Here is a 24,938-nt window from a genome sequence, read left to right on the forward strand (position 1 = left end):
TTATTAAAGAGTTCTTAATATGCATTTTAAAAATACTTCACTATATTTACATGAGAAACCATAAGATTGTCGAAAAGCTGCTCTAGGCTTAGTCAAGATACTCTGTGTATCTTAAAGTATTATGAAGCCATGAGTTATGACAGTGACTCCCTCTAGTGATATGCACCTTTCATGGACTGTCAGTGTGCCCAGTTTTTTCCCCCTTCAATTGTTGAAGTATAAAGTGAAACCACCAGTTGGACAGTTTCTGTGCCAATTATTGGGGGGAGGAGAGGGAGAAAGGAAAAGGCGTCACGCTAAACTCAACAGTGAGAGATGCAGCAGTTTATATCAGAATCACAGCTCACTCACAGTATTATAAAGCTCTTCTAGTCGAGGAATAGTGAGGAAGCGTTGCATGTTCACTCCATTTTCAATCAAGAGTTTCACAAAATCAACTCGATCCAGTACCAGGGCATCCAGCATAGCCTGCTCCAGGGAATTCACCTGAAAGTTGAGAACAGAGAACACAATGCAAACCCTGGGTAAGTAAGTCAGAGATGCTATGCCAGCAACTGCTAAATAGAAGCTTTTGGTTGTTTAATAAAAAAATTCACATGTGAATTTCAAGCTATGTTCAGTCATCTACACGTCAAATGTCATTTTGAAAAATGAGAATGCCCCTGATAGGTGTTCCATGTATAGTTTAGATGTTATGGTTTTGGGTTTTTTTTTGTGTGTTTTGGATGTGTCCTTAATGTTGAAGTAATGAGAGCAGTAAATGAAACCTTTAGGAACATGATTGTAACATTCAGTACTTTTTATTTGGTATCTTATAGCTAAACCAAGTGAAATGACACATTATACTAAGAGGTGGGTTTGCTTGCTATGTGTGATGGGAGCAGGTTAAATTTAAAAAGAATGAACTGCACAAACGTAAAGAGCGTTTTGTACCATAACAACCCACATAAGCAGCATCCATTCAATTGACAAGCTGTTGCCTCAAACAGAGAGAAGTGGCAATATGCACTGGCTTCGATCTTCTGAAAAGAAATCCCCAAGTTCTTGCTGAAAATATTTGTCAGAAAACATACAAGAGCTTCCCTTAATATGGCCAAACATGGGAACAACCCAACAGAATGTTTAACTTTAAAAAAAATTAAAATAAACTCATAGGAAATTCAAAACAAAAGAACTGTCTTCCTGTAAAATGTTAAGTCTCCCTCACTAATCACTGATGAGCTAGAAACATTCAAAGGAATACTTTTTTGTAATGGAAAAAGTATATATTTTTGCACTCTTTCTGTTCCCAAATATGGTTTAATCACTTTGGTTCAAACCTTCCAAAACAATTCACTCCTGAACTGAAAACAAACCTGCCAAATTTCAGCCAGGAAGGAAAAAGATTGGAAAATGTAGAAGTGTTAATAGCAACAGAAAATTACCACCTAAAATGGAAATGCTTGTGTGACCTTAGCTATAGGTAGATTGCATAGAAATATGTAATCTACCTATATTATGAAAACACCTATAAAATACATAAAAGTAGGGCTGTCGATTAATCACAGTTAACTCACACAATAAACTCAAAAAAATTAATTGCGATTAAAAAATTAATCGCGATTAATTGCACTGTTAAACAATAGAATACCTAATGAAGTTTATTAAATATTTTTGGATGTTTTTCTATGTTTTTCAAATATATTGATTTCAATTACAACACAGAATATCAAGTGTACAGTGCTCACTTTATATTATTTTTGATGACAAACGTTTGCACTGTAAAAATGATAAACAAAAGAAATAGTATTTTTCAATTCACCTCATACAAGTACTGTAGTGCAATCTCTTTATCGTGAAAGTGTAACTTAAAAAAGAATCTACATTTGTGTTACATAACTGCACTCAAAAACAAAACAATGTAAAACTTTAGAGCCTACAAGTCCATTCAGTCCTACTTCTTGTTCAGCCAATTGCTAAGACACAAAAGTTTGTTTACATTTATGGGAAACACTGCTGCCTGCTTCTTATTTACAATGTCTCCTGAAAGTGAGAACAGGTGTTTGCATGGCACTTTTATAGCCAGCGTTGCAAGGTATTTACGTGCCAGATATGCTAAACATTTGTATGCTCCTTCATGCTTCAGTCACCATTCCAGAAGACATGCTTCCATGCTGATGATGCTTGTTAAAAAAATAATGTGTTAATTAAATTTGTGACTGAACTCCGTGGGGGAGAATTGTATGTCTCCTTTTCTGTTTTACCCACATTCTGCCATATATTTCATGTTACGGCAGTCTCGGATGATGACCCAGCACATGTTCGTTTGAAGAACACTTTCATAGCAGATTTGACAAAATACAAAGAAGGTACCAATGTGAGATTTCTAAAAATAGTTACAGCACTGGACCCAAGGTTTAAGAATCTGAAGTGCCATTCCAAAATCTGAGAGGGACGAGGTGTGGAGCATGCTTTCAAAGGTCTTAAAAAAGCAACACTCAGATGTGGAAACTACAGAACCTGAACCACCAAAAAAGAAAATCAACCTTCTGCTGGTGGCATCTGACTCAGATGATGAAAATTAACATGCGTCAGTCCACTCTGCTTTGGATTGTTATTGAGCAGAACCCGTCATCAGCATGGATGCATGTCCTCTGGAATGGTGGTTGAAGCATGAAGGGACATATGAATCTTTAGTGCATTTGGCACGTAAATACCTTGTGACGCTGGCTACAACAGTGTCATGCGAATGCCTGTTCTCAATTTCAGGTGACATGTAAACAAGACGTGGGCAGCATGATCTCCTGCAAATTGTAACTACACTTGTTTGTCTGGGCGATTGGCTGAAGTAGGACTGAGTGGACTTGTAGGCTCTAAAGTTTGACATAGTTTTATTTTTGAATGCATTTTTTGTACATAATTCTACATTTGCAAATTCATCTTTCATGATAAAGAGATTGCACTACAGTACTTGTATTAGATTAATTGAAAAATACTATTTCTTTTGTTTTCTACAGTGCAAATATTTGTCATAAAAATAAATATAAAGTGAGCACTGAACACTTTGTATTCTGTGTTGTTACTGAAATCAATATATTTGAAAATGTGGAAAACATCCAAAAATATTTAAATAAATGGTATTCTATTCTTGTTTAACAGCGCAATTAATCACAATTAATTTTTTTAATCACATGATTAATCACAATTAATTTTTTAAATCACTTGATAGCCCTACATAAAAGGTTTCCCATGCCTCAAAATATTCCAGGCATCAATATGTCCCTCACCAGAAGTTAATTCCTTTCATTCCATGTGGGATTAATGTGTCTGTTTGCATCACTTCTAGGACCTTGTAGAAGGTAACTCATTCTTTGATTTATCTTTGGGGTAGGCTGGGTGTGTGCACATGCAAACTGAGAAGAACAGATTAGAGGGAGGAGTCAAACGAGATAAAGAACAGAGCAGCAAAAGGAAGAAAGATGCCACTTTCACCTTACCCAGTTTAGTAGTTCAAGCTTCCGTGGATCTGTTTCTTCTTCCGGCTCTTCTTTCATTTTCCCTCCCTTTTTTTTCCCTTTTCCTTTCCCTCTGGCTGCTTTAGTTTGAGCTGCTGGAGATTTCTTTTCCTTCTCAGGTGCTGTGCCATCAGTCACTGTAAGGCTTCCTAAAGGCTACATTTAATAATGCACAAATATTAAGATAATACAGTCAATTGTTTTGGCAATTGGAGGATTGTACGTCAATAGAATATTCTATTGAATCTTAATACCACCACTCTCTTTTACAGTGGTGCTGTGTGTAACCTTCCCTCACTCAGCGTGGCATGCTGTCCTCCTCTAGTGGTGGCTGGGCCACATACAGAGATTGATGAGTCTCATACAGCCTTAGCTAACAGAGCTGGGACTTTCAGCTTAGGCAGCATAGAGGCTAATGCTTTAAGATCTAGACATCCCACGTTTGATCCCAGCTGTTTAGGACTTACTCAGGAGCACAGAGTAACATATAAAGAAGAAAACGGAATAGGTAGAGAATTCACAGTTGAAAAGGCAACGCCTAGTACACAATCTTTATCTGTAGTGGCAAATCTCTCAAAACACCAAGGCCCAAATTGGGACATAATGTGTGAGAAAGATCCAAAACGAGGAACACCACACTCACCAAATTCATGCAGGGATTCATTCCCTGAGTGCACCTATTCCATAATCATTTGCATGATTCTTTATCCCTGATATGAACAACAACATTTCAAAGTGGGACAGCACCATATTTTTGTAGTAAGTAGTTAAGTCTGGGACTCAAGTGGATGTCTCATAGTAAGGTACAACTGAGAGGTATGGTAAGATGCTGAGTATGCGCCTGGCACTTTACCTTCTTTCCACTTTTTAAACATATATAGAGCAATAGTGGAATGTCAAAGTAAAAGCAACAAGCAGATAAGGAACAGAAGGGACCAGTGTTAATAAGAATGCCACATGGCCATCAACTGACCTCTATATAGTCGTATGGGCTAAGGCCAAAGAGGGAAGATTGCAGTTAAGTGGCTCATTTACATGCTAAGATCATGCTTACATTCATGTCTCCTCAAATGTGCCTATTCTTCACTACACCCTTCTCCATTTTAACCTGTGCTCTTGGGAGAAGGGAAGAAGGCATGCTTGAGGCTAGAATTGGGCAAATACCGAATTTTCAGTGAATCAGCAATTTAAAAAAGTTGAAAATAATTCATTCCAGATGGAACAAAACATGACATTTAGGCTTGGACCATTTAACATTTTTGAATTCTTAAAAATATTAAAGAAAATTTTGAAATAAAAATAATTTCAAACTGAAAAAAAATCAATTTTTTCATATTGTGTTTGTTTTTTTTCTTAAACCAACAATTTGGTGAAACCAACTTGAATTCACAAAATGCTTCAATGTCACCAAATGTGCATTTTTCAACAAAAAAAAGATTTGGCTGAAATTTTTTGAGACTACTTCCCTTCAGTTTGGACTGCTGCACCTAGCACTTAACTTGTCCTCATACATAACTTACACAAACATTTATGCTAGACCACAACAGATTGGTTCATTATGCAGAGAACCAGGGCTGTCTGGGGCGGGGGGGGGGGCAATTTGCCCCAGGCCCTGGGCCCTGCAGGGGCCCCCATGAGACTATACTATTCTATAGTATTGCAACTTTTTTTTATGGAAGGGGCCCCCAAAATTGCTTTGACCCAGGCCCCCATAATCCTCTGGGCAGCCCTGCAGAGAACTGCAGGATCAAGGCCATACACATTTGCTTAACAAAGCTTTCTTTTTTGCACAAAGTCCTCTCACACTATCCTACCATGAAAGCATTTACAAGTCAGGACAGAAATGGATCTGTAAACTCACAGCAAACACTATATCAAGGGCAATTTTCATTAATTTGAAATGACAATGAATTGTAATTGGCTCATGTAATTTCCACAAAGAGTTGAAGAGTACAAAGATGAAACTGGACAAAATAGTGGTAGGTTTTGTTTGCCCGTAGATGTTTTTGAATCTAAACGCAATAATGTGGAGATTGCAACATTTCCTCCAAATAAATTGATTTATAATAATACTTATATTGTTTAGGATCCCTAAATCCTCTTTATGAAAATGTTTTTAATGGACCGTGAATATTGGAAACATCACATTCCTAACAGGGAAAGAATAAAATAGCGTATACAGGAAGGATTGTTGGTTAAATTTTTAATGACTGAGGTTTCTAAATTAAACTAACCTCAATGAAGCACATAGTGTGGATGTAAAATATTTTACTGACCATTTTATTGTACGTCATTTCAAGAAAGACATCTAATTAAAAAAAAAAAGAACCTTACTTAATTCTTATGGCCTATTTCATCCTGGTTCTTCAGAACACTTTGTAATAATTTGGTACCAGGTGGTTCATGTAGTAAAGCAAAATGCACAAGCATATTCAGTCATCAAACTTACTTAAAACAAGGGTTTTTTTCATTACATGAATGACTCTAGGGTAGAAGTTTCAAAAGCACTCAAGAGCTTCCCCCATTGAAATCAATGGGAGCTTTACCATTAACTTCAATGGGCGCAGTATCACACTTTAAAAATGATTTAGGAGCACAAGACCCATTCCAATACCTTAGGCACTTCTGAAAATCTCACCCCTACATTCATTTTGCACCATCTCACACCCTAAGGACCTGATATTCAGCATTTGTCTCTTTGTGGTCATGATTTTGTCCTATTAATTCCAACTGGGATTTTCAAAGGAGTCTCCTAGGTGCCTTTCTAATTTCCAGCCCTATTGTGTAATTTATTAGAGCTAGACATCTAACCACCTGCTTGCACTCACCAGTCAGGCAGCCTGAGGTCTAAGTAGTATTACTAGAACATGCGGTTCACTATGGGTGTGATGATTGGTTCTGCTGAGGCCTGAGGCTTGGTCTACCCTACAGCGTTAGGTCGATGGAAGGCAGTTTACGTTGATGTAATTATGTCTGTGTTCACACTACAGCCTTGCTCCCGCTGATGTATGTGCCCTATTACACTAACATAATAACTCCACCTCCACGAGAGGCATAGGGCTTACATTGGTGTAACGATATAGTGTCCATGTAGACCCTGAGTTACTTACATTGGTTGCTGGCTGTCAGTCTTGTCAATTTCACAGCTCCACGCTGAAAGCTGAGCTGTCACCGCTGGGTGGGTGAGGAGCTCCAGCTAGAGCCTGGCTGCCCCTCTGGGTGCTTTGCTCCCAGCTGGGCTGTGCCCACCCTGCTTGGAACCTGGCTGCCACCTGGAGACTCCCAGCTCCCAATGGGGAGCCCAGGTGCCATCTGGAGGCTCCTGGCTGCCTGTGCAGAGCCTGGTTGCACCAACGCTCCTGGCTCCCTGATGGGAGGCCAGGAGCCGCCTGGCCTCAGGCGCAAAGCTCCCTGCTGAGAGCAGGGGCAGCTGGGCTCCTGGTGGCGGGGAGCAGGGAGCCGAGAGCTGGTGCGGAGGGCGGAGGGCAGCCGGGCTTCCTGCAGGGAGCTGCATGCGGAGCCGAGAGCGCAGGTTCTCAGCCCCCCCACACTGCCCCTCTTAAGTCAGTGGAAGCACTCCTGGTGTGGACGCACCACACCAACAGAAGGATGGCAATGTGTACATAAACCATGAGAAGCATAGGGCTTATGTCAGTGTAGTTAGAGCAATGCCCTAACATAGGTCGATTTAAATTTCTGGTGTAGATATGCATTCAGCATAAATCAGGCCCCACATGATTTCCATTATTTGAATTTCTTGCCTCAAGAGGAATCTTGAATAAATTCATTTGCTAATTTTATGCTGCTACTTTTCATTTCAAAAGCACACGAGATTTATCGTTATTAACTTTTTGGAAGAGGTAGACTAGTGATATTTTATAATGAACAGTCCATATGGAATATTCCAGATCAGGCCATCATGCAGACCAAAAGAATTCAACATTACTGTCATTGCCAAGAAAATCAAAGGAAGGGATATTTGCCAGTTAATTTAAAATTATTGCTAACTAATCGGTCTAGGAAAAGCAGCTTTACCGGCCAGTGATGTCCAAAGACAAAGATTTGGCTACGTGCAATGTCCACACGGTTCCAGGCCAATGCCAAGCTCAGCTGATCTGGTGCAGATGCATTGGTACCTAAGCAAACAAAAGTATTTGGCATTTCACACTTCATGTAAATGAGTGGACACAACTGTAATTTAATTCTCTGGGGATTAGATCAGAGCTTCAGCTGGTCTAACAGTGAGTAGTGATGTTGAAATGAATGGAGTGATGATTTTTTTACACCAGTTGAGGATTCAGCCCAATAATCCTTTCAAAATTGGGAATAGTAACATTCTCCCTTGTTCCTTGCAGTTCACAGAAATGGACTTTAGTCCCTTACTTATTTTAGCAACAGTGATACAATATCATTCTCTGTAAATGTTGTTTAAATAACATTATGTAGTTTAAATGTTCAAGAATAATTGTCAGAAGCGATAAAATAATCTCAAATGGTTCAGATTAGCTCGCAAACAAAAATCTTTGTGATAAGAGCATTATGGCTGAGTGTGCGCTTTGGAATCCAGCTAACAGTCCAAACCAACATTACTTTCTTTACAAAGATTTACTTTAAAAGCAACAACAAAAACCAAACTCAAGTGTTAGAATGTTTGGAAATGACATGGCCAAGGGGAATTGGCTGGATCCCTTAATCCAGCCAGTTGAGTGATCCAGCTCATTCTGCATTGTCATATCATCCTCCATCCTCATGATCACCCATCTGATTTACACCCCACACACAACAATTTTTTAAACCAAACACTTTTGTTAGGACCTATGTAAAGGTACAGATAATTTACAAGGAGAGGATGGGAAATTGATCGATTGAATAGGAAATGGGATTTTATTCATTTGCTATGTTGAACTTTGGGTATATTTTTGCAAATTTTGTGGGGCTAAGCTAAGCGTGGGTGAGTGGTTTCAGGGGCTAGTGCCACTCCATAACAAATCCCCACTCCTTGCTAAGAGTCTAGACGTTTATCAGAGCTTAAGCAGCTCCTCTGTAAGGCTTCTTCCTTCTCTAAAACCCTGCTGACTTTATCCCTAATGCTGCTCCCCTCCCTTCCACAGAGTATAATCAGCAGTTTGGCAGATGCCCTAACACAGGTCTGGTGATTCCTTAATCCCATGCTTCTCTTTTCCCTACATCTTTCACCTAACGTCTCTTTTGTAATCAACTGATATCAACTTCCAAAGTGCATAACATTTGATGACAGCAGTTGTTCCAACAAAGACAGACTCAGCCACAAAGGTTAGACGGTTTAGATTGGGGGGGAGAGAGAGAGCAAGCTTATTGGACAGACAAACCAATTACATTTAAAGCCTCACGCCAATCCTTGAACTACATTTTTTTGAGGTTTAAAAAATTTAGTTAACTTCTTCCCTCTCCGCATGTTATTTATCATTTTGCATATGCTGGCCAGGACGGGAATTGGATGTATTGAAACACCATGAGACAGGTCAGAGAGACAGGTTGGGGAGGTAAAATCTTTTAATGGACCAACGTCTGTTGGTGAAAGAGACAAGCTTTTAAGGCTATGTCTACACTGCACACCTTACAATGGTAAGGTAAGCAATGAAAAAACACCCCCCTGAGCCCAGCAAGTTACAGCGCTGTAAAGCGCCAGTGTAAACAGTGCCCCAGTGCTGGGAGCATGGCTCCCAGCGCTGTAAACTAATCCCCTCGAGGAGGTGGAGTACCTACAGCTGGTGCCGCGACCACACTCGCACTTCAAAGCGCTGCCACGGGATCGCTCCTGCGGCAGCGCTTTGGAGTTTCGAGTGTAGCCAAGCCCTCAGAGTACCTTTGCCAGACCTGAGGACGAGCTCTGCGTAGCTTGAAAGCTTGTCTTTTTCACCAGCAAAAGTTGGTCCAATAAAAGATATTACCTCACCCACCTTGTCTTTCTAATATACTGGGGCCAACATGGCTACAACAACACTGCAAACACAAATGAGAAAGGTTCTTCTGGTATTTCCTGCCCAAGTGGAAGAAGGAAACTGTGGAAACTTCAGGGTAATGTTATGGAAAAGTTCAGATCTAGACCTTACATATTGGGCTCACATCTTATCAGACCTGAACCAAAAACACCAAATGCTTTGAGGTTACTAATCTGAACTGATAAAAACAGAACAGACAAAAGTTTTGGTATTTAGAATGACCCACACAGAGCAAGTGTTTATTTTGGTGGATTTTTTTCCAAGTTGGTTTGTTCATCCTTATTTGTTGCCTGCATAAAAACTCACCTTTAAGTAGAGCAGTTAAAATAGACATCTCAATGTCCTGTTGCCCCTCAGAACCCATACGGAACACAGTTATCTATAGGACAGAGTAAAACCAAACACACAATTAACTCAGGAACATAACTTAGAACAAAAGAAAGAAAGAGGATAAGGATATGTCTATACTCCACAGCTTTTAGCGGCAGGGCTGTGTCGGTACAGCTGTGCCGCTAAATGTCGTGCAGTGTAGCTGCTGTTCGTTGTTTCTCCTGCAGACAATGCGCTGGTCACACTGGCACTTGTCGTGGCAAAACTTTTGTCTTTCCGGGGGGTGTTTAACACCTCTGAAAGACAAAAATTTTGTCATTCAATTGCCAGTGTTGACATAGCTTAAGGGAAAGAGCAAGAGAGAGAAAAGAAAAGAGATAAATTGTGTATTTTTCTATATTGTTTGAAAATTTTCAATTACATTTTTCATTAAAATTTCTAATTTTGACAAATAAAAAGGGATGAAAACTTTCATATCTTTGTCCTGTTCTTTGACTGACTACACAACTAGTAAAAATAAAAAATAAAAAAAATCAAAATTTTAAATTTTGATGAAATTTTTCCACTGACAGATTTTGACAAAAAACACAGGACAAAATTACTGTGCCAATTTTATTTAGTTTTCCAACCATCTCTAGTATTTTATAGTATCATGAATTGCCCGCTTATATCTGAAATAACCATTATGGCATTTCTTTGACTGAATTTAACATTCACACAAGTTTGAGAGGCAAGTTAAGTAATACATTGACAAAAAGTACAATCCTAGATGAACCTTGGGGGCAACTCTCTTGTGCACAAAACTGAATATTTATATTGATGTTTGGTTCAGTTGCTTATTAGTGAATCAAATCTACTGAGTTAAAAATGCACAATAGTGCCCTAACAAAGCAAGTTCCTTGAGACATTTTTCTGCAAACCTGCTTTCCTGTGCTTCACCTCTCAAAACACCCCTCTTTCATTAAGCAGGTAGGTATGGGTGTGACTTGCACATACAGTCAGTGACCTATGTTGGGGGTGGTGGTAAGCTGCAGGAGGCATTTGCCTCTGGCCCAAAGCATATGACTGGAGAATACACCCTTTGGATGGTAGCGTTTGCTACCCCACTTCACACCAAACAAACTCTGCTGTCCGGGCCCTCCTCCCCTTCTTTGGTGTGCATTATGCCCTTGCATGCTCACAAAGAGAACACTCCCTGTGTTCCCACAAGCACTGCCAAGGCAGTTGTTCACAGCCCTTTTTCAAAGGGACAAGTGGCTAAAACAGGAACCAATCTGAACCTTAAACCAGAACCTCATCAAAAAAAGTTTGGGAAAAAAAAGCCTATTTAAGTTTTTGCCCCATTATTTTTCATATTTGCGACTGTCTGTCTGGGTTCTGGTTGGCATTAGAAAAGAAGTGCCAAATCACTATAAGAAAGGTAAGATTTCTTCTGACTCCATCAACTTAGTGTCATTAGAAACAGAGGGCTCAAACCTGCCAGATACTGAGAATTTTGGCCTTGATCCAGCCAAGCACTTTAGTCCAGGAGTAGTCCAACAAAGTCAAAGGGACCATTTAGATGCTTGAAGTTAAACATGTGCTGAAGTGCTTTGCTGGATCAGGGCCAGAATGCACAGCATCTTGCAGGGCTGAACCTAGAAAGCACAATGGGCTTCACAATGTATTTTATTAAGTACAGTTACAGTAAAAAGAATGATCTGACACTCGCATTCTATGCAAACTTGATCTGGATTTGAAAAAAATGTGATGAAGGAACATAGGAACACTGACTTTCTGTATAGTCAGTGCTGCAAGTATTAATAAATGTCTTGCTCAGTTAGAAAATACTTCTGTGGCAGAGAACTGGAGAGTAAAATGGATATAAATATCTAGCTTTCAATGAAGGTATCCTATAGTGCATCACTGATTCTGAGACTAGAGTGCCTTACACCTGTAAATGTCCTTTACTTTGTATCATTTTTATGTTACCCCAGAATATCTAAAGATGTTTTGCTTTTGCGTACTTGAGTGAGTTTTAATATATTCATATTGGCCTTCTGAAAAGTACATCTATATGCTGTAAGGCAGATGCGCTGATTTATGTTTCTTTATGATTGCCCAATATAAATAACTAGATTAGAAGAATAGTCTGGTAAATAACTTTGTGCATTAGTGATTGTTATGCATTATTAGAATTAGTATTAGAATAATTATTAGAATAAGTTTTAGAATAGCACCTAGAGGACTCAGACAAGATCGGGGTCCCATTGTTAGGTGCTGTACACAAATGTAATAAGAAACAGTCCCTGTCCCAAGGAGATTGCAATCTAAATAGACAAGGCAGACAGCAGGGTGAGAGGACAGGAAATACTATTGTTCCCATTTTACAGATGGGGTTTGAAGCACAGAGAAAGTAAACAATTCGCCCAACTCAAACAGGGCATCTACTAGACTGTAAGCTCCCTGGGGCAGGGGGCATCTTTCTTGTTATGTGTATGTACAATGTACAAAGCACAGTAGGGTCCTGGTCTTGTAGACTAGGGAAGGTTACTACAGGTTAATTGGAGCACCTGTAGCCAATTAAGGCCATGCCAGGAACCTAATAAAAAACCTCTGCTTCAGGCAGACAGGGCGGAGTGAGGAAGGAGACAGGACTGGAGTTTGGAGGTGTTTTGCTGAAAATGGAAAGACCAGAGAACCAGAGGAAGGGAGACCCTGCCCCAGCAGAGCAGAGAGACTCCCTCCCCCAGTGTCAAGGATCAAGGGTAACTCTACCCAAGGGGGAAGAGGGTAAGAAATCCACAGGGGTTGAGAGGGGCTGAGGCTCAGAGTGAGGAGCAAACCCAGACCCCTTCTCTCTGCTTCCCTCCTCTACCACCTTCCTGGGCCACTAGTGGGGCCTTTGGCACCCCAAGAGCAGGGGTAAAGGGTGGCATCCTAGCTCCCCTGCCAAGAAAAGCATGGGACCCACCATACCAATGTTGGCCATTATGTCACAATCCTTGGAACCTTACTTCAGTTTCTGTTCAGTCCTTAGAGTAAGGATTGAGTAAAAATTGCATAAGAATCACAGGACTGGGCCTTTATTTAGGAAACTAGGGTTTGAGAACTAAAAAGCATAAAAATCTAAGGAATGGAGGTAAATTTGAAATTGCATCGTTTTTCCTTGATGCAAATGCTGAACTCCCCAGAGTACCAATGGGAGTTCTACACTAGGAATGATGTCACCTTCTGATGTACCTCCAAAAGGAAATTATTGGAAGTCAAGGAAGGAAATGAACATTTGGGAAAAACAGGAGGCCACTATGACACTAAACAGGCAGGGAATTACAGACTGACATTGAAGGGCTTAATTCTTATCTTGAAATTTGTGGGAATTGATGTTAGTACCTCCTGGCCAACTGAGGTAACTATTAGAATGAAAAGTCTGCGACTTGTGCCAAAACTGTGGATGCTCAATGACAAATGGCCAGATTCTACAAGAGGTCAGCAAATAAGCACCTCTCCAAAAGCCCCCTCCCACAACATGATAAGTGTAGGTCAGAGGTATCCATCCTAATACTGTCTCCCCACAAAACCCACAGCCAGCCTGCCCTGCTGAGCTCCTCAACTGGAGCAGAGAGTGGCTTTGGAGACTGGGGTGTGGACTGGTTGTTTTTTGTGCACACCTTGGCTTTTTGACCCATCCAGGACCCCATCTACCCTGCCCACTGAAGAGATTGTTTGTGCTCTGGGCTGCCAGAAAATGGGTTCACATTAACACTGCTGTTACTGAGTGTATACGATATTCAGTGGTGTTGTGAACATCATACATTAGCCAAGATTTTTACCTAACATTTGGATCTGGAGAAAAATATCAGATATTTAAATACTAATATCCAGCTCATCGCAGGACTAGAAAAATAGTGAAAGTCTCTAAAATTCATTCTCTCTCTATTTTATGATTCCTAGCTCTTTACCAGCTTCTTTTTAATACTTTTACAGAGAAGACTATGACAGAAGAAGGTGAAAGAGTTGGAGGCTGCTGAGACTCAGAGTTGATTTGATGGAAAAGATTTGATTAACTGGATTTCTGGATGTTCTGTTTGCTGCTCTTTATCCCCAAAGTGGGACATCAGGATTAATATTTAAGCTGATAAAATTGGTCTCATAACTCCTATTATTTACCCTAATTGCTGAATGCTCACTCTGTAACTTACTAAATTTTGTTTTGGCAGCAAAAGGCTATGAAAAATCATTCTTTGATTGATGCTTTGACTGCCAGAGTCAGATTCTATAGTAAAAGACAATGCTTTCCAGACTAGCATATGTGACTTGAGGATTTTGAGAACATTTCCTGATGGAATCTTTGGATGCAGGTTCATATTAATGGTGTTGGGTGAGGTTCTGTACATTTTACCTGCAATCAGGCCTGAAATCATGGCTTTATCATGCTAACCATATAACACTGTCCAGACATCAGTTTGAGATGGACAGAGATACATGGCTCATTTACACTGATGCGACTCTTGTTGATTATAATGAGGCCAGCATTAACAGAACTGAGGGAAGAACTGACCCAGTGGAATCTTTCACTAGCATCATACATGCATTGGACCAAATTCTGAAGTCCTTAACTTGGATCTTATTCAGTCAAAACTGCCATTGAGAGTCAATGGAGTATGCATGAGTAAGGAGCAGGAGCTGGAATCTGCTGCTCTTACACACAAGGAGTAGCACCTCCCTCCATGCGTACTCCCTTTATTGTGGATGAACTGGGCCTTAAGCATAAACTTGAGTATTTAGACTTGGGTTAAAACATCTTTGTTCATTTAATCTGCAAGAATCAGATCCCATTCTGAAAATGCAAACTGCTGCAGATATCACATAACTACGTGGGAAAAAACAAACATGAATATACTTTCTTTTCCCTGACACTTCTCAGTGTACAGTGCCATGTTATGAGGGGGAACTATGGTCCCACTTCTCAAAGGTATTTAAGTGCCTAAATCCCATGGATTTAAATTATTTCAGTGGGAGTTAAGCACCTAAATATCTTTGAGGAGCTGGGTCAACTTGTTCACAGAAATCAGACTGCCATGGTGTGTGGCTGTCTGATCTATAGTGCCTCCTGCTGGCGTAGTATTCCACTCCTGCTCCTTGCCTCATTTTCCCTCCCCAAGGTGGGTCTCAGCTCACACACTAGTCAGTTCCAGAGGGGTTTCTTAACCCTCCGGCCAAATCACAGCCAAGAAATCCTAACTAAAAAGTCCCAACAAATAAAAAAAGAGCTTCTGCCCTTTGGGGCCTCTCTTCAGACCATCCTCTCAACCTTATTCCCTATTCCAGGCTCAGAGGATCCTGGAATAGGGAATAAGGTCCCACATTCCCTCGGCAGACAGGGATTGGGACACTTAGTCCTAAGAAGCAGGAAGCATTTGGAAGAAGAAATAGAGGAGGGAAATACAGACTCTCTCATCATAGAGGGATAGGAGATGTTCTCTTCCTGCAAGAAAAGAGCTGCACCTCTTTCCATCTAGTGCTCAGCCTAGTTACCCCCCCTCAGGCTATTTCATGGAGATGTGGCATCGCTTCACTAGGGACAGAATCAGGTATAGCAGAGATAAGGCAATTGTCCTAAATTTCATACTAAAAATTGTGGCACACCTGGTTACTGCAGGCAGTTAGGAGAGAGGGGTTTGGTATTTCAGTCCCACTCCCACCTCTAAAAATAACCAGCATTTAGAAAAGAAAAAACACTGAAAATGGAAAAAGCTAGACTTAGCCAATTGAAACTGCTGTTAAAAACAAAGCTGTTAAAATGTCATTGTTGTTTGAAAATGGCTGCTTCAGATTTGCAACCAAAAAGAATTAACTGGAAATCTACCCCTTGACACAAGGGAGGATATATTCATAAGATGAAAATATGAAAAAAATTCCACAGCTACAATTAACCAAGTGGAAACATTCATTGGTACACTTTGCATGCTAAAAACAGACTATAACCCCATGAGTACAAGCACTATTGATTGATGATGGATGAATACATTTATGAATTCTAGACAATTTTCTTTTCCTTACAAGTGAGTTTCTCCCCTGGTGGGACTTGAAGGAGTGTGACTCAATGATGTGGATAATACTGTCATGGCAAACATGGATCAGGAATGACATTGATGCTTAAGAACATTTAAAACAATTTTTTCCCCAGGACTTAAAAAAGACAAGTCAATTGTAAAAGAATGCAAGATAAAAGACTAAAATAGCTTCTTCTGGGAATCCTTCCTCCAATTATCTTTTCACTACCTTCTGCACCTGGATCCTCCCATCATGTCTATTTTAGGGCCCAAATCTGTCCCACTGAAGTCCATTGGAATGTTCCCATTCCCCTAAATGGGAATCTGGCCATTAAGTTGGAACTTGTTTGGGATGGGAGTGATCTTGCCTTAGTCTATATTTGTGAATCATTGTGTACATTTCTGGCACTCTGTGAATGAAAGATAAATAGTAATAATATGTAAATGGCATTTGAAAGGAAGGGTAGGGTTGTACTAAGGTTAAGGCATTTGTGAATGAATGTTATGGCACTCACAAGTTCCTTCTTTTTCATACACTCCATGAGAATGACAAACAGCTGATGGGCTTGGTTCCGGTTGTAGTTGAAGGTTTTTTGAATGGTAACTAGAAGCTGGTCCCTGAGGGATTCACTTATTATCCTAATAGAAAAAAAAAGAGACAATACCTAAAAATAATATAAATTACACTCCATCATTAAAACAAAAAAACAACAAGAATTTTTACATCAGTCCAGTTTCTTTGTTTTGAGAATATATAATTTATCCAGGATCTTCCTATTTTATGATATAAGATTATGGGACTAATGAAAAGAGTTAGCAGTACTCTCATGAGATCCATACCAAAATTGGTTCCCATATGCATGTCTGAAAATCTTAACACAGGAGCCAAAAACTGAATGGCTAGGCACCTGAACCATCTTTTCATTCACAGAGATGGTAGCCACTGCAGCTACGTGTTCTGTACCTCTATGTGAGGATCAACCAAGGAATTCAGTCTCCAGAGATCTCCAGAGGACATTTTACAAGACTACTAATTTCACCTTAAAATGCTGCAAATGCTTTTCTGTAAAGCTGAAGGAATGGGATTTTGGGGAGAGTGGGATGGGCGTATTGTGTTATGCTACTGAGTGGTACTGTATTTGTAAGTGGACTATAAACTGAGTTCTTGTCAAGGGGAACCTGGAAGCTCATACAGACTGTTTAAAAATATGATGTCTAAAGAAAAGTATATATAAAGAAGTTGAAAATGTTTCAGCAATATTTAAATGATTTGGGTCTGTGAAAGTAATACGAGATGTGAGCCCTCCAACCTTCACTGGATTCTTCATAAAACATTTACTTCAAGAAGATGGCAAATATTACCAACAGACATTCAGAGCAGCAAAACTGCTGAAGCTACAAAATATAGATAAATTAAGAGCTCATCAGAAAATTACTCTCTCTAATCTGAAAGCAGAGACTCCAAAGATTCCTCATCATCAAGCAATGCAATTATCTCATCATCATCTAATAGGGAAATTGGACATAGCATCATGCATACTGCAATAGACAGCCATGCAGCAGTGAGCTATCAAACAGACTGATTTCTGATAAGTTATTTCAATTAAATTTGAATACACTAGAGAAGACTAGAAAGATGGTGAAGACGGGAAAACTGAGAAATGTGTTGGTGAATTAAAACAGGACATTTTTGTGAACATTTTATCGTTTTTGTTTTTAAAATTCAATTTTGTAACTTGAATGAAAGCTTGTGTCAAAATTTTAATCCACCTCTACTGGCAACATAGAGGCAAACTGGGTAGTACCATACCACCAATGCCCTGAACTGTCCACAGCCTTTGTAATGATCCTAAAAATCTTACCCCCCTTCTTCAGAATATTTGTGTGCAAAAGACAGAATGTCAGATGCTCGTCCACTGCCATCACAGATCACAACAGGGAGAGGAGGCTCTTCTCGCAGACATTCCAGGACGATAGAGATCACATTGGGACCCCCTTCAACTATGAGCCCAACCACGGGCACACCTTGTCCCAGACCTGTAAAAGAAAAAGGTGTGTCATTAAACACCAGTAACGGTACTGGGTTTGTTTCAAAGAGGTGGAATGGTGTGAACGTGTGTAAATTCTGTGTTATGGCTTCCCAGTGAACCAGAGCAGCGAGGAAGCTTCAGGAAAAGAAATGGAGGGTGCGCATGATTGGGTGATGGCATGAAAGATATCGCCTATGTTTCTCCACAGCCCCAAAAGAAAGAAAGCAAAATGTCTCCCAGCCGACTTTCTTCGGTACTGCTACTTACTGTCTATTTATTCACACATGCGGTAAGTGATCCGTTTTGCAATCTCAATTGCATGGGAACCTTGTTAGAGTCCATCTGCAGCTAGATCAACTATACCAGGGGTAGGCAACCTATGGCACGGGTGCTGAAGGCGGCACAGGAGCTGGTTTTCAGTGGCACTCGCGTTGCCCAGGTCCTGGCCACCAGTCCGGGGGGCTCCGCATTTTAATTTAATTTTAAATGAAGCTTCTTAAACATTTTAAAAACCTTATTTACTTTACATACAACAACAGTTTAGTTATATATTATAGACTTATAGAAAGAGACCTTCTAAAAACGTTAAAATGTATTACTGGCACACGAAACCTTAAATTAGAGTGACTAAATGAAGACTCGGCACACCACTTCTGAAAGGTTGCCGACTCCTGAACTATACTAACTCTAATACCTTATTACCCCAATTAATATTCTGATGGCTCCAGGCTATTGTCTCCTTGCTACTTTTGACTAGTTTGGTACTTATACAGCATGTCATCCTCAACATGACATCCATCTATGCTTTCTCTTCAGATAGAAGCATTAATTTGCTCTCTTTATCATTAGGTTGAAATGGCTGGCCGATGTAAGAGACGACAGCTGAGCATCCCTTTGCTGTCCCTGCCTCACTATGAACTCCAGGCATAGGATGACAAAGGGAAGCCCACAGGTCACATGGTCTCTGGAGTCTTGGTCACATGATCACTTACAACTCAGGAAAATGCAAGGCAAAGAGCATTAGGTGCAAGCTGTCTGATTTCACTACCCATAAGCATTTGGATCAAGTTCTTAATTCTGTAAAATGATCAACTTTTCATAAAGAGGTTGTCTGTTTTTTTAAGAAGTTCACTGAGAGACTATGGAAGGTACCACAACAGCAACCCTACATATTTAATTCATCTCTCTGCAGAACAGGCACAGCATGGACAGCAGTAGGTCAAGTCTCTCCACACTATCCTGCCAACGCGTCCTATATCTGATCTGGAGGGATCCCAGAGATTGGTTCAGCCTTTATACCCATTAAATCATAGAGTCATAGAATCATAGAATATCAGGGTTGGAAGAGACCTCAAGAGGTCATCTAGTCCAATCCCCTGCTCAAAGCAGGCAGGGCTGCCCAGAGGATTCAGGGGGCCTGGGGTAAAGCAATTTTGGGGGCCCCTTCCATAAAATAGTTGCAATACTATAGAATACTATATTCTCACGGGGGCCCCTGCGGGACCTGGGGCAAATTGCCCCACTTCCCCCCACCTCCTGGCAGCCCTGAAAGCAGGACCAATCCCCAACTAAATCATCTCAGCCAGGGCTTTGTCAAGCTTGACCTTAAAAACCTCTAACCAAGGAGATTCCACCACCTCCCTAGGTAACCCATTCCAGTGCTTCACCACCCTCCTAGTGAATTTTTTTTCCTAATATCCAATCTAAACCTCCCCTACTGCAACTTGAGACCATTACTCCTTGTTCTGTCATCTGCTACCACTGAGAACAGTCTAGATCCATCCTCTTTGGAACCGTCTTTCAGGTAGTTGAAAGCAGCTATCAAATCCCCCCTCATTCTTCTCTTCGGCAGACTAAACAATCCCAGTTCCCTCAGTCTCTCCTCATAAGTCATGTACTCCAGCCCCCTAATCATTTTTGTTGCCCTCCGCTGAACTCTTTCCAATTTTTCCACATCCTTCTTGTAGCGTGGGGCCCAAAACTGGACACAGTACTCCAGATGAGGCCTCACCAATGCAGAATAGAGGGGAATGATCACGTCCCTCGATCTGCTGGCAATGCCCCTAATTATACAGCCCAAAATGCCGTTAGCCTTCTTGGCAACAAGGGCACACTGTTGACTCATATGCAGCTTCTCATCCACTGTAACCCCTAGGTCCTTTTCTGGAGAACTGCTGCCTAGCCTTCGGTCCCTAGTCTGTAGCAGTACATGGGGTTCTTCTGTCCTAAGTGCAGGACTCTGCACTTGTCCTTGTTGAACCTCATCAGATTTCTTTTGGCCCAATCCTCTAATTTGTCTAGGTCCCTCTGTATCCTATCTCTACCCTCCAGCGTATCTACCACTCCTCCCAGTTTAGTGTCATCTGCGAACTCGCTGAGGGTGCAGTCCACGCCATCCTCCAGATCATTAATGAAGATATTGAACAAAACTGGCCCCAGGACCGAGCCTTGGGGCACTCCGCTTGATACCGGCTGCCCACCGGACATGGAGCCATTGATCACTACTTTTGAGCCTTTCACATCTCTTCTTAGGGCTAGTCTACACTTACCTGCTGGGTCGACGCGGTGAGTTCGACTTCTCGGAGTTTGAACTATCGCGTCTAATCTAGACGCGATAGTTCGAACTCCCTGCGCGCTCCGGTCGACTCTGGTACTCCACCACTGCAAACGGCGGTGGCGGAGTCGACCTTGGAGCCGCGGACTTCGATCCCGTGGTGTCTGGACGGGTAAGTAGTTCGAACTAGGGTACTTCGAGTTCAGCTACGCTATTCACGTAGCTGTACTTGCGTACCCTTGTTCGACCCCTGCCCTTAGTGTAGACCTGCCCTTAGACATCCAACAAGGGTGCCAAATAGTGCCACTTGGGGTGACTTATTTTTGAAATTATGTGGCCACTAGTAACTGGACTGAGGCTTCCCACAGAGCATGTTGTTAACTCCTGTACTTTGTCAGATTCCCAACTTTAGTTTTATAGATGGTGAAATGACCAAACACCAATTAAACAAAAAAGGAAGAAAACCAAACTCCAGAAGTGTATAAAACAAAGGTGCTTTAGCCTTTACCTGACACTCTATTATGTTCTTCTGCTTTTTTAAGACCATTTAAAAACCCCAGTTAGTAGCTGCTATCAGTCCCTATGCCACTGCTATTTTGAATTGATTTCCTCTTATTTAAGAAATAACAGCCACTGAAAGCTCCCTAGGATAATCATTACTTGAGGCACTAAAAGATTTATTTCAGCTATAGGAAAGATTTTATTTTTAATCATTTTTTTAAAATAATCACCTTATTTTTTCAATCTTGAAATTAAAAAGCCCTCTTTACATATACTAATTATTGTTGATTTGAAAAGTAATGGGCCAAATTCTCTTCTTAGTTACACCACTGTAAAAGCACTGAGTATCTGGTTGCAACTGAGAGAACAAATTGGCCCACTGGCTGAAGTTGAGATTCCTAACAGGTTCAAAAATAAAAATCATATTACTTATGTAAAACCAGATTTTCTGACCCCAAATCTCCATGTTCTCCGAAATTCACATCAAAACCAAAGTTTATTTTTACAAAACCCTGGTTTTACAAAGGTTTCAAATATTTCATAAGACATTCATGAAATCAGGGGGTGTCAAAAAGAGAAAATAATTAGAGCCCTGCAAATATGTGGATATCCGCTTTATATCCATGGATTGGCTGCAGATACAAATTTTGCATCCAGGCAGGGTTCTAAAAAATATTATTTCATATTCACTTCTCTCTCTCTCTCTCACCTCCCTCATATCCCCACCCCAACCACCAAGCAAGATCATAGACTATTTAAAAAGTACAGTAAATTATTAATGATGCTGTTTTTCCTCCCATTGATTTTTGAGTGAGGGGGAAAAAATCAATGACTATTAATATTTATTAGATAACATGGAGTATTTCCAAGCCTAGTTATTCCTGCCAGAGTTTAGAAATCCATACCTGGTGAATGCCAAATTCTGAAACTCAGGAGATCTAATTAACGTTTTTAATTGTTATTTTTAAAGTGTGCCCACTTCCAGTCCTCTGATAATAAGCTCAAGAGACTCAAACTTCAATGATATGTCTGAAGAGGCAGCAGAAAATTTTTAAAGCTGACATGTCGGTGAATGCAGTTTTCGTTTTGCCCTTGTCTCAGTTGCAGATTCCCAAATTGGCCTCCTGTTTTGAGACATTATTCAATAACTATGCATTATTTAGAATAAAAATAATTACTGCTGGGCAACCACAGGAAAACCAGCCCAGCCATCTCTCTCATTTATCTATTTACTTTTTTATAATTTTTTTTGAGATCAAGATGTTACAGAAGGTTCAATGGAGAAAGAAATCACTGATCAAGTCTTGAGAGAAATCACACAAATTGCATCTGATAAATTATTTAGAAATGGATAATGGGGAAGAAGTAAACAGCAGATCTGCATGAAACTTTACATGTGAAACCCTTAAACTAGATGAGATTTGCCTAGGTTAGAGATTCATTAAAAATCCAAATCTCAGGTTACATTCATCAGAAGAGTTGCAGAATTTTGATTGTGAAATTCAAAGCGAAACTCAGGGGATACAAACCCAAATAGAGAGAAATAAAAAATGTTAGCGCACACTCTTGGAAACAGGAACCACAGAGATTCACAGAATACTGCTTAAAAGGAATTAGATGAAGCATTATTCCCTAGAGTGTATTCAGTGAGGCCTCTGAACATTGGCTTGAAGTACACAAAATATCTTTATCTTTCTTTTCCTTCATGACTCTTTCACTGAAAGTCTTGTGTCATTGAATTTCCTTCTCTCTATTATTCCTCACCTTCCCTTCCTCCTTTTCTGATCCTTACTCTTCTATGCTTCCCATCCTGTTAGATTCAAGCCTTCTGTGTTAGTAATCAGGCAGCACATGTTTTTGTTCCAGTTACACTGATCTGATCAAGTTTCAGTCTCTGGTCAACAGCCGGCACAAAAAAATCTAAATTTCAGTCCAACAAAAATATTTTTTTTAAAATCCACTTCATTCAAGATATTAATGTTCACAGTTTGTCTAAAATCTCCCATTGAACTTACGTGTGTTAATTTTCTGAAGGGAGATGTGTTTTTCCAGTTGACGTCGCAACTTAACTTCAGCTCCATATTTACCAAGTGTGCCGTTGTCCGCTAAGATGAAGTGTGTATGAGAACTGTTGAGCACACAGAGCTTACTTAGAGGGTTTGACATTGTTTGGTAAACTCTTGACACCTGTCAAAGGGATATGTGCATAAAAATGAAAAAAAGGCTTTACTTGCTACTATATACACATGTAACAAACCCACAGCCACAATTTTCAACATAACGACATGCAGCACCAAGAAGAGAATCTAGTAATAGAAGCCTTTATAATCTGAAATAAAGAAGAACCTGTCTTTAGCTGTCCAGCCAGTAACAAAAGGATCTCTCACTTGCTCCTTTACAAATGCTAAAAACCTTCTCCATAGCCATTGTATTGTGCAATTCCCTCAGCCAAATTTGCCAAAATTTTCTTCTGCATAACCTGGAGCCCCGAGTAATTCATATTCAACAGCTGAGTGCCAATCTATAATGAATCCTTTGTGTTGCCCATGTATGGGCACCCTGGATGTCTACAAAACTCTCAGCATATGGCATTGGGGTTAGAACCCAGCAATTTCCAGTACACAAAAAACAGGCCCCTGCTACTTGCACTAAAGCAGTACCTTTTTAGCTACACGTACTATACTTATTTTGTATTGATATGGCAACAAGTGAAATGAATACATCTTAAGTATATCTTTATTGAAAAAGTGTTCTCAAGAGTAATCAGCGTCCTAGAAGGACACAGGCATTGTCTATCTGTGACACATCTATTATATCTGTAGCTGTGCTGAAAACAGAACACGCTTCATAGCTTGCATGAATTGTCCTTTGTGTCATCAATAATAGCTGTTGGAGATCACAGAGCCACGTGCAATATACTGGAATTCAAGACTAAAATCAATCAACATCTATTAACCCTTAGTACACTGATGACAAATATACCCTCCCTCATGCCTCCATTGAGAGACTAAAGGTAAATTATCATCTTCAGCTCCTTCCTTTCCTCGTTGTACATGGAGCAGATGCCACATGCCTGCCCAGCTACTGTTACCTTCTTCTTTCCTCAGCAAAATATTTTGAGCATAATCAGATGGAGAATGTTACAATAATGTACATTAATTTCAGCTCTAGAAATACTCTGGAAAGAGGGAAAAACACAAATACACAAGAATTGCAAACAGATGAAACATGCATTTTGTTACACAGTTGATATCCCACTATGAGAGTTTTCTTACAGCAGAGACTTACATCTTTCCCAATCAGATCCTCCTTATTTTCCACAATGCCCCATGGTGCAATTCCTATGGCACAGATTCGTCCTCTGGACTTGGAAGAATGATCTTTCAAGGCATCTCCCACATGGCGAATTACTCCTACAGGTACAATTCATTTAAATTCATTATTGACACTTCAGAGGCTTATGCTGAAGTGCTAATACGTAGTTAGCTACGGTTTTCTAACTTTACAGTGTAATATACTTGAAAGGCACAAACAATTTTTGAAACTGTTTTCAGAAAACTCTAGTTTCTGATAAATCATCCTTTAAATAATATGCTTTGAAATTTTAAAAAACCTTTAACTTTTTTATATGAAACAGTTTTCTGCTCCCTTGCTCTGTATACAAGGGTCTTCACATCAAGGGGGAGAAAGCACTATAAAATACACAAAGAAAACAAACAAAAATAGCAAAAAGTAGTTTTTGCTAATTTTTTTCAGTTCTAGCAATCTGAGGTGCTATTTGTAACTAAAAGAGAGAGAAGTTTTGTTGCAGGGAAATGTGAGTTTCAAGTTGATAGGGTCCATTTAAATATAAAAACCATAAAACCACGTCCTATATTGTCTCTTCATTTTGTTGACACACTTAGAATACCCTTCACAAAGGTATTGATGAAAGAACCATTCCTTGAATAATTTATAACTGAGGTGGACAAAGCACTGGATAATATACAATGGAAAATAATCCTGCATGGAAA

The 24,938-nt window shown here is 40.1% G+C and overlaps 1 protein-coding gene across 1 annotated transcript in view; it reads right to left on the bottom strand.

Annotated features, from left to right (window-relative positions):
* TRPM1 (transient receptor potential cation channel subfamily M member 1) overlaps positions 1–24,938 on the bottom strand; it is a 130,146-nt gene that overhangs the window by 40,022 nt on the left and 65,186 nt on the right. The window contains exons 5-12 of the mRNA XM_039490939.1: positions 24,214–24,338; positions 22,941–23,112; positions 17,703–17,877; positions 16,356–16,479; positions 9,782–9,854; positions 7,530–7,630; positions 3,477–3,650; positions 352–486 (exon numbers count right to left, since the gene is read on the bottom strand). Coding sequence (XP_039346873.1) covers positions 352–486; positions 3,477–3,650; positions 7,530–7,630; positions 9,782–9,854; positions 16,356–16,479; positions 17,703–17,877; positions 22,941–23,112; positions 24,214–24,338 — 1,079 coding nt within the window. The remainder of the gene's footprint in view (positions 1–351; positions 487–3,476; positions 3,651–7,529; positions 7,631–9,781; positions 9,855–16,355; positions 16,480–17,702; positions 17,878–22,940; positions 23,113–24,213; positions 24,339–24,938) is intronic.

This window comes from Mauremys reevesii, linkage group 10, assembly GCF_016161935.1.
Source record: "Mauremys reevesii isolate NIE-2019 linkage group 10, ASM1616193v1, whole genome shotgun sequence".
Classification (NCBI taxonomy): domain Eukaryota; kingdom Metazoa; phylum Chordata; order Testudines; family Geoemydidae; genus Mauremys; species Mauremys reevesii.